The sequence below is a fragment of the Gambusia affinis genome, linkage group LG08 (assembly GCF_019740435.1).
Source record: "Gambusia affinis linkage group LG08, SWU_Gaff_1.0, whole genome shotgun sequence".
NCBI classification, from domain to species: Eukaryota; Metazoa; Chordata; class Actinopteri; order Cyprinodontiformes; family Poeciliidae; genus Gambusia; species Gambusia affinis.
Genome location: NC_057875.1, coordinates 5,325,696 through 5,338,239, shown reverse-complemented (window position 1 = coordinate 5,338,239; position 12,544 = coordinate 5,325,696). Strand labels below are relative to the sequence as shown.

General features: G+C 37.4%; 1 protein-coding gene across 7 annotated transcripts in view; it reads left to right on the top strand.

Annotated features, from left to right (window-relative positions):
• Positions 1 to 12,544, top strand: part of reln (reelin) — a 156,547-nt gene that overhangs the window by 118,697 nt on the left and 25,306 nt on the right. For all 7 annotated transcript variants that reach the window (XM_044125997.1, XM_044125996.1, XM_044125992.1 and 4 more), the window contains exons 37-48: positions 719 to 803; positions 889 to 1,071; positions 2,334 to 2,502; positions 3,453 to 3,558; positions 4,872 to 5,098; positions 5,182 to 5,405; positions 6,456 to 6,606; positions 6,712 to 6,970; positions 7,810 to 8,059; positions 8,878 to 9,046; positions 10,602 to 10,742; positions 11,632 to 11,809. In XM_044125997.1, the coding sequence (XP_043981932.1) occupies positions 719 to 803; positions 889 to 1,071; positions 2,334 to 2,502; positions 3,453 to 3,558; positions 4,872 to 5,098; positions 5,182 to 5,405; positions 6,456 to 6,606; positions 6,712 to 6,970; positions 7,810 to 8,059; positions 8,878 to 9,046; positions 10,602 to 10,742; positions 11,632 to 11,809 (2,142 nt within the window). The remainder of the gene's footprint in view (positions 1 to 718; positions 804 to 888; positions 1,072 to 2,333; positions 2,503 to 3,452; positions 3,559 to 4,871; positions 5,099 to 5,181; positions 5,406 to 6,455; positions 6,607 to 6,711; positions 6,971 to 7,809; positions 8,060 to 8,877; positions 9,047 to 10,601; positions 10,743 to 11,631; positions 11,810 to 12,544) is intronic.

Here is a 12,544-nt window from a genome sequence, read left to right as displayed (position 1 = left end):
CAAAAACACAATATCTTTTGGGTGTAGTTTTTAGTGCAGATATTTTAACACATTTGAAATAAGACTAAGTAACATAAACATAACTTTTTAGCAAGTTAAAGAGCCTTGTTGTAGGCAGATAATATTTTATATTATGGAAATTGAACTTATAACACAGGAGAACTGTCTTGATGTAAGTGAAATAATTTGCCAGTGGAACTAGTACATTTTCATCAAAAATAAGGGATTATTTACTTAAAAGAAGCTTCTATATCTTACTGAAAAGTTACTTGTAAGTTAATTTTGTCTGGTTTTCAGTGTAGTAAAATATTTGCTCTAGACACTAGACCAAAAATACTTGGTAAGATTATGTGTTTTTGCAGTGTGTGTCATTTTATATCGTGATGTTGCACTTGGATTTCTGTTTTAAAATGATTAACTAACATTTCTAACTTCACCAACTATATATTTCACAATAAATTAACTAATAAGTTCAATAGCATGGCATTTTCTTAAGTTTTTGTTTTTCTGCCACATTATGACTGTTTTGAAATATGTTTTCTCTGAACATTTTCTAAAAACCTGTCAAATTTTGTGAACAGCAGCCCAATTTTTAACTTTCCAGCAGGAAACTCACCCAATCTGGCAACACTGGTGCCGAACTTGTGCAGAGGAAAAATTCAGAGCAGAACTTGGAAATTTAAATCACGTTCACATTTCTTCTTCTGTTTGTTTTCAGGATGGACTGCGAATGATTGTGTCGAGGGATCTGGACTGTTCCAGCACTCTCTACATCCAGTTCTCTTTCAAGTTTATCACCAAAGGTACTCCTTCACTTCCTCTGATCTCCATTTTGGATTATTTTTTTTTTTTACTTGAGTCTTGCTGTAACTGTTCATCCTTTTCTAGGCGTGCCGGAGCGCTCCCACTCGGTGCTGCTGCAGTATTCTGTGAACGGAGGGATCAGCTGGCTCCTGTTGGATGAGTTTTACTTCCCGTCTTCCACAGACACGCTGTTCCTCCACCTGCCTCTGCCAGCCAGCGCTCAAACCAACGCCACCCGTTTCAGACTGTGGCAGCCTTACAACAGCGGTGAGCAGGCAGCACCGATTCAACTTCGGTTTTGTTATTTATATGCCGTCGATTCACAACAAACTACAACTCTAGATGTTTTACAAAAGGAAGTATCAATACCAATATACACAGAATTTTATCACTAGATAAAAAATCTGATAGAATAACTAATACTCAAAATACAGAATATTCACTGAACTATGACTCAGAACCGCACAGCATTCTGGGGAATGTAGGCAGAAGAAAGGCTTTAGCTCCTAAACATCTCACAGTTAGCTAAACAAGATTGGTGGAATCAACTCTCTCACTCGTTCTTTGGTTACCTAGCAACTCACTCATTCTTTTGTTACCTAGCAACACCTTGTTGAGTTCCTGACGCAGCGGCATGTTTCAGGGGTTTTTTTGGGGGTTTTTTTCAAGGTTTTATTGGCTCTAGTGGCCTTTATTTGATAGTTATTTATTTGACAGGAAAGTGGGTAATGAGAGAAGGGGGAAGACATGCGGCAAAGGTCGCCAGGCCGGGAATCGAACCTGCGACGGCCGCCTCAAGGACTAAGGCCTCCTTATGTGGGTTGTGCTTAACCCCTGCACCACCATAGCACATCCGCATGTTTGAGGTTTTGCCTCATAACTGCTTAAAAATAAAAAAGATGGAGTGGAATGAAAACTGGGAATAAAATAGCAAAGGTCACACCACCAGTTTGGCAGCATTCCAGACATTTAAAACAAAAAACAAATCAATAATAATCTATATTGACTGATATGAAGGGCTTATATCATGATTCCAATTTATATCTAGAAAAATAAAGCCCAATCCAATCACGCAGGCATATTCATCCCTAACAATTCAGCTTATTATTCAAATTAGTAAAAAGTTTTCCTTCTATGGAGACCCAGTTGATTGCATAGAGTCACTAACTTTGGAAGCAAGCATGTAGCAGCAGTGGACAGTACTTTTTTTTCTTAGCATACTTTGTCGAATTGATGAAATTTGGCACTGTACAAATAAAAGCTGCTTTGATTTTACTAATAAAATAATATGTCAGCACACATCTATTATTTTGAAGCTCTATTTATCTAGCATTCTGGAGTCTGGAGGGCCACATAAATAGCTGTGGCGGGCCAGATTTGGCCCTCAGGCCTTGAGTTTGACCCAAAAATAATTATTCGGATGCATTTCCTTTTTTTTTTTTAGGCACAGAAAGAAGGGTCTCTCCCAGGGAACATTCATAAGAACCACCACTGATTAATATGTAATTGTTTTATTTTTTGTCGTTCAGGTAAAAAGGAAGAGGTGTGGGTGATCGATGATCTCATCATTGATGGCAGCTCTCTACACAAACCACCGATGGTAATCGACACTTTTGAGGAAGGCCCTAATGAGGAGAACTGGCTTTTCTACCCTGGTGGAAACACAGGACTATACTGCCCCTACCAAAAGGCTGGCCTGTGAGTCTTGCACTGCAAAAACACAAAATCTTATCAAATATTTTGGTCTAATTTCTACTACAAACATATTAGCACACTTGAAATTAGACAAAACTAACTTATGAGTAACTTTCAGTGAAGTATTATAGCTTTTTTAAGTCAATAATTCCTTAATATTGACAAAGGAGTTCTAGTTGCTTGCAGATTATTTCACTTATAACCAAAGTTGGTAGTAGTTAGTTACATTTACTTGAGTAACTCTTTTTTTGAATAAATGAAATTTTAGCAGTAATTTTTACTACTCTGTACTATTTACATTTACTTGAGTAATTTTATTATAAGGTATTTCGATTCTTACTTGAGTAAAATTTCTGGATTTTTCTACCCACTGAATGAAAAACAAACATGTTTTAACCAAAAATTCACCAGGCACAGACACACACCTGCAGTTTTTTAAGTTTCATAAGTTTTTTATTGAAAGAAACTGATTTGGGAAAAATTTTCTTTTGCCTCATTTAGTTATTTTTTGTTCTTTAAATAAATTATTGTCATTTTTGTCCTTAAAATGCTAACATTTCCACTTACCTGTTATATTTTGATCCTTCTGATGAATTATTTTTTAAATATTAAATGATTGATAATTTGATCAGTTACTCAGTACTTGACTAGACTTTTTACCAAATACTTTTTCTTTTACTTGAGTCATTCCTTGGATGGCTGTTTTTTTACATTTTCTTGAGTAAAATATGTTGAATTAGTGCTACTTTTACTTGAATATAATTGTTGTGTGCTCTGCCCAGCTCTGCTTATAACATGGAAAAAAGTGTGTTTTGATTAGTTTAATGTGTTTCTGTCACACAGACTAATTGGTGATAAAACCTGTAAAAAAAATTACAAAACGTTTGTTTTTCTGTTTGTTTTTTTGCTTTGACCTCTGATTAATCCTAGTGTTTGTGTGTGTGTTGATGCAGGGAAGAAGATGAGTCGGCCATGGTGTTCATCTCCAGTGAGCTTGGAGAACACTCCATCACCACCAGGGACATTGACGTCAACGAGAACACCATCATCCAGTTTGAGGTACACAGACATCGAAGAAACACAGACATCGAAGAAGCAATTGTTTCTTTGATGTCTGAGAGAGATATGAGAGAAAGGAGAGAAAGAATCACAAGAATATAAAATAATAAATTCCTATTGGAGTTAATTAATAAGCCAAAATTAGACGATATGGTTAAATATTTGCTTTTCAACATGTTTTCTCACAAAAATAACAATCAACAAGTTTCTTATCTTCTGCCATTAGTTTAACGGCAACAGCAGAGCTCATAAACTCATAAAACAATAAAATCCTTCTAAACTTTACCACATAAATTAGGGATTGGTTATAAAATGTCTTAGTAATATACAGGCTACAAATATATAATATTTTGATCAGCACTACCCGATCACAAGTGATGGAATGACAGGAGAGCCCCCTAGTGGTGGATGTGCATTACTGGTCAATCCCAGAAAAGGCTCAATACCTGATCAATGATGTATGGATTGCAATTTCCTTAAATAAAAAATATATATATTAATACATCATAAATAAATTTCATAAATAAGATCTCAGCAGTTTTTGTATTATATTTGCATTGCTTATAGGCTTATCTGAAATATGGATCGATATTTATTCTAAAGATGTTTAATGTTATGAAATCACATCATTAATAAATGCACAGAATCTCCCAGAAATGCACTATTGAGGCAATAATAGTTCTTTAATACAGGTTTTCCCAAATTTTCTACGCTATTGCTACAGACAACGCTACAAAATAAATAAAAAAACAAACTTATAGAATACTTTTTATTCACTATTCAAAAATTATTACTTCAATTTGGCATAAATGCTGCCTCAACCCATCTGACTTTGAACCCTCATGAGTTTGGGTAATTGTATTAGATAAAATATTATGACTTAATTACCAGACAATACAAATTTCTATCACAATCCCCTCTTGAGTATAAGAAAATATGTAATATTTTATATTATTCTCATCCAATTTCATTTTATTTACATATTTCTTATGGTTTTCTACAGCAATGCAAGGTTCCTTCTGTCTTTTTTTTTGTTTCTTACAGCTCGATGAATTTGATTAGGAGCCAATTCAATTTGCTGCTAATCTCTGATAACATTTTAACTTGTATTGTAATTCAAAAAATTATTGAATAATTGAAAAAAAATTATGTTGAAAATTTATGGGATTTATTTAAAAAAAAAATAATAATTTTCTCATCTTCCCTCCAACTTTCTGAGAACCCCACAGCGCCTCCTGGTGGCCTCTCATAAAAACACTGCTTTAATCTTTCACACAATCACATTTCTCTTGTGTATTTCCGCTTTTCTTTAGATCAATGTTGGCTGTACTACTGAGAGCTCCTCTGCAAACCCGGTTCGGCTCGAGTTTTCACGGGACTTTGGAGCCACATGGCACCTTTTGGTGCCGCTGTGTGCCGGCGGCCCTCAGCCCTCCTCGCTTTGCTCCACAGAGCTTCACCCTGCCAGCATCTATTTCCCCGGTACCACACACGGCTGGAGGAGAGAGCTGATCCACGTTGGCAAGCTTCGCCTGTGTGGGTAAGGGCAAAAATACCAAAACACTCACTCAGTTTTTAAAATCGCAATTTTGCAAGTTGTCAATTTCTTTCCCTGGAATCCAGGTCAATAAGGTTCCGCTGGTTCCAAGGTTTCTTCTCAGCTGGTTCTGCTCCTCCAACTTGGGCGCTGGATAACGTTTACATCGGCGCTCAGTGTCAGGACATGTGTAACGGTCATGGGGTGTGTGTGAGCGGCACCCACTGTGTGTGTGACCCCGGTTTCTCTGGACCCGACTGCTCTGTTCCAGAAACCCCAAATCCAGACTTCCTCAAGGAGGACTTCGAAGGTACAAAAGAATCAAGTTATTTGTTGCTGCGTATTAAAAATGGAGATGCAAGTTATCAAGTAATGAGTTAAGTGGATTGATGGTATGATTAATTGATGAGCTGCCATTTTCATTAAAACTTGAGTTTTCTCTTGCATAAAGAGGGTCAAGTTTCAAGTCTATCAAGTTTATTTGTATAACATATTTCAGCAGCAAAGCAGTTTAAAGTGCTTTAGTCAACAATTGAAACATTACATTTTGTCCAGTGCCATCGTTATACATCAAAATGCTGATTAGTGTTTCCTTTATAATGTTTCAAATAAAACTATAAACAGATGGGTTTGAAAATTGTGGTTTTCTGACATTATTAAACTTAGAGAAATGTATAAAATGTAAGAACACAGGAACCTTTTAGGTTGTTAAATAGGAAAATAGAAGATGAAAATAATAAACTATGGGAAACACTTAATTCCCCAAGAACAGAGATGTTCATACAGACACACTTTCTGTTGTTGCTCTTGAAGGAAAATTAAAACTTCAGTCCATGAAGTTGTTTGACTCAGGACAAGCATCAAAATCAGTCTTGCTCATTGGCATTATGGATTTTTACATCATGCTACAATTTTTCTCTGTTATCCCCTCCGTTTTTTGTCACAGCAGTAATTTTTGAATCAGAAACTGACCCACTAAAATGAAACTTAAGCAGATTGTCGAGTTTTTATGTTTAAAGCAGAACTGCATAAAGTGCAATTTGCTCAAACTGGATTGTGCTAGAACTGTTTCTCTTCATTCTGGTATCCCTCCGCCATCTTTATTTCTGTATCAACTGGCTCCACTTAAGGATGGCCAGTGGCACCCTCTGCTGGATGATGACAAAAACTACAACACTAAAAGAAGGTGTAGTTGGATGCTGTTAGTTAATCGTTTTGAACTCATTTTTACTGTTGGTTGATTAATTACTTGCATCCCTATTTGATGAGGTAGGACAGTTATTCTGCACATATGTGCAGAATAACTGCACATATGTAGTAAATTTAAATAAATATGTCTGGCTTCTGCTTCTTTATCCAGGAGGAGCTGTGGATGCTGAGCATTTCACTCTGCTGAGTGGAGGAAAACCATCCAGGAAATGTGGCATCATGTCCAGCGGAAACCACCTGTTCTTCAGCGAGGATGGTCTACGCATGTTGGTCACCAACGATATGGATCTGTCAAATGCAAGGTACATCTGCTATAAACCAACACCCAAAACAGTTACATTTCTTTGAAAATGTGTGAAACAGTTTGAATTTTCAGTTCTGATTAAAAACTTTTCATTCTTCCTCAGGTTTGTTCAGTTCTTCCTTCGCCTTGGCTGTGGCAAAGCGGCACCGGATCCTCGTTCTCAGCCTGTTCTGCTGCAGTTCTCTGTGGATGGAGGCCTAACCTGGGGACTGCTCCAGGAGTTTCTCTTCAGTAATACCAGTAACCAAGCTCGGCTGGTGGCTCTGGAGATCCCACTGCGTGCCAGAACACCTGCCACTCGTCTGCGCTGGTGGCAGCCGTCTGAAAATGGTCACTTTTACAGCCCGTGGGTCATAGATCAGGTACATGAAGTGAATTTATCCATAAAGTGAACATAATTAATCATAATAATATGATGCCAGATGCTCGGTAGTACTGAACCAGGTTCTGGTTCTACTGAAGGTTTCGCCTGTTAAAGGGAAGTTTTTCCTCTCTAGTGTCTCTTCATGCATGCTCAGTATGAGTGACTGCATTAAAATAAAGTCAAGCGATTGCTGCTACGTGTTCGTACAGGAGGAGTTAATGCTGTAAATTAGTGACTCAGTTTTTATCTGTGTAGTGGCAAATTACTACAATTTGAAAATATGTAAATATTTTTATTTTTAGGAAATATTAATTGATTTCAGAAAAAGCTATAATATTTTAGGATTTCCTCCAGAAATCTAGCTAAACCAGTTGCACCACTGGGGGGTTTTTTAATTAAAAAATTAAAAAAATTGACATAAAATTTTGGAAGTATAACATAAAAAAAAAGAAAATACAGCAGTGGATTAAATAAAACGAGTCTGTCAGTAGGTTGTGTATTTATATTCAAATGCTGTTATCTTTTTAAATAGATAATAGTTTGCTGAAGATTGCAAATGTTTTATTATGTATAAATGTAGCTTAACCTGTCTTTGTGATCACTGTTATTTGTGAATTAATAAAATTACTTAAAATAAAGAAACAACACTCAGCCTGGTGGGTGGTGGAATAAAGCCTGGCAGCCCGCCAGGCTTATAATACACTGGGTGAAACATGTATTTTAGGTTTGATAAGTAGTTTTTTCAATGCTTTCTGAAAAGCAGCTGAAAATGAGTCTGACTCCTCTTCAGACTCTCCTCTCTCTGCCGTCGGTAACGTTTTCTCTTTTATACTTTAGGTCGTGGTGGGTGGCAGTGCTAGCGGCTGGGGGCCACTGGAAGACGATTTCTCCTCGATCGACGGACGGTCGTGGCTCCTCCACCCGGGTGGAACCCGAATGCCTGTGTGTGGTTCTGACGGACCAGCTTTCGCTTTCATCGAGAAATCCAACACACGATACGCCGTCACTACTGACATTAGTTTGGGCCAAGATGCTTTCATCCAGTTCGACTTTTCTGCATCCTGCTCTGTCACTAATTCTTGTTACTGTAAGCAACAGGAACTCATAAGCAAACATTATTATTTGCATTCGTTAAAATGCAAATAATAATAATAATAATAATTGCATGTTTTATTTTAAAAGGAACATTAGATAACTGAGGATAATATGATAGAAGTTTGTAAATATTTTCATAAAGTCACCTATTTAACAGAGGTGGGCAAAGTACCCAAAAATTATATTCTAGTAAGTGTAGCATATATTTTTACTCAAGTAAAAGTAAAAGGTAGCATCCAAGAAATTACTACAGCAACAGTGAAGTATTTGGTAAAACATTGCCTCAAGTACTGAATAAATTATCTCTGTCTTGTTATTATTGAAATTATTTCTGTCATTTAATATCTAAAAAGTTCATTATCAGACAGACCAAAATATAAAGTGAAGTGGAAATTTTGGTATTTTAAGGAACAAAATTACACAAATTTATGAAAAAAACTAAATCAGGCAAAATAATTTTTTTCAAAATCACTTTCCTTCAATAAAAAATGTAGAAAACTTTAACAAACACTGCTGGTGTGTGTCTGTGTCTGGTGAAGTTTTGGTTAAAACAGGTTTTGGTTTTTTTTTCAAATCCAGAATTTTTACTCAAGTAAGAGTAGAAATACTTCATAATAAAGTGATTCAAGTAAAAGTAGAAAAAAAGCATAGTAAAAATACTCCAAAATAGTAAATACATTTTTTTTTTAAAGTTACTGATATGTAATTGTGTAACTGTAACTATAGTTACTACCCAAGTCTGCTGGTTTAAAGGTAATCTGTAAATAGATGAATGGAGGAGTTTTGAAGTGTCTGTTCTTCTTTTTGCAGCTGTGGAGTTGGAGTATTCACTGGATCTGGGTCTGACTTGGCAGCCGCTGGTCAGAGACTGTCTGCCTACAAGTCCCGACTGCTCTTCTTACACTCTGCAGCGGATTCTCGTTTCAGACACCTACAACAAGTGGGGCCGTGTCACCTTGTCTATCCCTTCATACGCCAGGTCAGCAGAGAGCTACGCTTTGCCAACTTAAGAAGATATTCTGTCCTATATAATGCCTGAACACTTTTCTATTGTGTTCAGGCATTTACTCAAAAAATTAGCAGTGCATCGATAAATCGGCACATCCATCCATCCATTTTCTGATCACCCTTCGTCCCTAATGGGGTCTGGAGGGTTGCTGGTTCCTCTCCAGCTACGTTTTGGGCGAGAGGCGGGTTCCCCCTGGACAGGTCGCCAGTCTGTCGCAGGGCAACACAAAGACAAACAACCATTCACACACACACTCACACCTAGGGAGAATTTAGAGAGACCAATTAACCTGACAGTCATGTTTTTGGACTGTGGGAGGAAGCCAGAGAATCCGGAGAGAACCCACCATGCACAGGGAGAACATGCAAACTCCATGCAGAAAGACCCGGAGCCGGGAATCAAACCCAGGACCTTCTTGCTGCAAGGCAACAACTCTACCAACTGCGCCACTGTGCAGCCTAAATCTGCACAGTTCTCTTTAATTTTGGGAGATCGGCGGTTGGCCGATATTTACACGTGAAGCCGATCTTATCCATCGATTTTTACTTTCTCTGCAAAGATCTAAAAATCAACCACTGTCTTCTTTTGCTTTGAAAGAGGTTTGACTGATAGACCTGCCCACCAGGTCATGTCTGCATGTTTGCAGTTAACAATAGTCACCCCACTATCAATTCATTTCTTTGACTTTATTGCTATATTTAGCAACTTTCCAGGCCAAAAAAAACAAAAAAAACAGTATTGGCCAAAATTGGAATTGGGAGGTCGGGCTTTTAAATTACAGAAATTTGCCAGAAATATGCAATCGGTGCACAAATATTAAAAATAGTCATAGTGATTCCTAGCTATGAAGTTAAGAATATATATGTAACTGTTCTGTGTTCGTTTCAGGTCCAGGAGGTTGATTTCATGAGACCTAAACATAGAAAGCAAACCCAAAATTACTCACCTAACATCATATATGATATAATATTATAAAACAAAACACAGAGTTGATTGTAGTACGTGCCACAGTTACAGAGGGTAACAGACAAAAGAGGGCGAAGCTGTCAGTTACTGGTTGCCATGGTAACCACCGACTGTCAAGAGCACCATAACGGAACTTAAAACACAAATAAAATTCCAGGAAAATTTGTTGATTCTCCTGGAAACAAATAAATTTAAAGAACAAATAAACTAATTTTGACAAACTTCACATCTATAATATTGCTAAAATAAAAACCCTGTTACACATAAAATTCCACCATGTTAGTTAAATCGTCCAGAGGAAGAATTTGTAAAATGTGGCTGTAGATTTTTAGTAGAATCTGTTTTGATTCTGTCTCTAATAATTCTAACTTTAACCTGAAGCCACTTAGATTAAACACCAAAAACATTTTTTTGTAGTACAAGCCCCAACAAAAATCAGAGCAGAACACAAACTAACACCAAGAAAGACACAACTGTTGAACTAAAATACAAACTCAAACGGAGCATGTAAATTATCCAATCTCGTAACGTTTATCTTTCCCTGTTTCAACTTTTCCAGATCTCCTGCCACGAGGTTCCGCTGGTTCCAACAGGCTCCCTTTGATAAGCAGCAGACCTGGGCTCTGGATAACCTGTACATTGGTGACGGCTGTCCTGATATGTGCTCTGGACACGGCCGCTGCCAACAGAGCTCCTGTGTGTAAGTGACAAAACATACGCATCACTAGAAAAGAAAATACTGGTGGTATCTGGAACATCAACACTAAGGCATTAAAGTCAGAATCTAACTCTTTACAGTATAGTCATTAAGCAAAATATACACCGTTTTACATGCTAAAGGTGATATTGATGCAAATTTAATATTTTGCACATTTTATGGTTCCATTTGTGTCTCAAGCATTTAAGAAAAAACACCAAGTCATTTTCTGGCAGAAAGTTAATATTTTTTGGTGTCTGGAAAAAGAGCTGTTTCAAAAACCTTGTTAAGCCACATTCAATGGGCACTGAGCCGTTGCCTAGCAACTCCAGCAAAGCCAGGAGTTGCAACCCAAGGAGAGCTGTAGCAAATTTAGTCAGCCGGTCTTATAGCTATACAATGGCTGCTGGAAAAGACTAGTGTTTTGTTGTTGACTTACCATTTAGAAACCACTTTCTGCATTCTTGTTGGTTGTGCAGGAGGCTTCGCTTCTGCTTTTCAAAGATGTATGATTGTATAGCTGTACATCCGTGTGCAGCCATTTTCACATGTAAACGTTGAGTTGGGCAGCGAGGCCAGCAGCAGCATATTTGGATTTAAAGTGACAGGAGGCCCTAAAAACAGCTCAAAATTGGCAGAACTAAAATATGATGATGTAAAAATTATTTAAATGAAATCTGATGAACATGTTTTGTAAACCCTATAGACTTATACTAACCAGTTCACGGAAGCATAAAAGGTCACCATTAAAGTAAAGCAAAATGTGTTTGGGCCTGATTCGTTAAAAGAGGTTTGGATCTTAATCTTAAAACCCCAAATGTAATCCCTATTATGTTACTCAAAATTAACATTGTATGGTTCTTCTTGTTTCTAAATTCACTTCCCATGCCAGGTGTGACCCGGAGTGGGGAGGAGAGTACTGCGACGAGCCAGTGCTGTCGCTGCCGTCCCAGCTGAAGGACAGCTTCAGTCGAGCGCCGTCGCTCAGCCACTGGCACGTTCTCACGGGTGGGAAGCTCAGCTCCGTGTGTGGAGCTGTGGCGTCTGGAGCTGCGCTGCACTTCAGCGGGGTAGGTCCGCCTGTGCTGGAGATTCTGCTTAGGTGTGAGGGATGGATGGGGCCTTGACCGTGACTATGCAGGTCCCACTTGACGGCTGAGTTAGAATTAACCTCACATCACAGGCTACATGGAGTACCCTGGCAAGACCATTCAATCCACAGCAGAAGAGTCCAGAGAATACTGTTTGGTCCACTGTGTGACAAAACTCTCTGATTAGCGTCGTATATCTGGCTAAGGTTAATATGTATTATGATGTATTATGCAGTATATCATAACAAGAATTTTGCACAGAAAAACTATGTGAAATATGTAAATGTAGGAGTTAAATTCTCCTGGCAAAGATTGAAATTTCTGCTCTCAAACCTGCAAAAGATCCAACATGTTTTTCCCTGAAGGAAAGTCAGATAATTAACAAAAATGTCTGAAAGATTTAGATTTGAGAATAAGTAATAAAATGTCTGTCTTTATGTGTGTCCATTACATTTTACACTGTAAAAACTTAAAATCTTACCATTTTTATGCAGTGCAAATATCTTAATACACTTCAAATATTAAGTAGTACCTTTTCATCAAGATGTAGGAGCTTATTTTAATTACTGATTAAAAAGTACTATTTCGACTGGAATTTTTTCCCCTTATAACAAGACATATTTCTAATATTATAAATGAATTAATTTGCCAGTGTAATTAGAACTTTTCCCCAATATTAAGGAATTATTGACGCAAATCAAGCTCCTATATCTT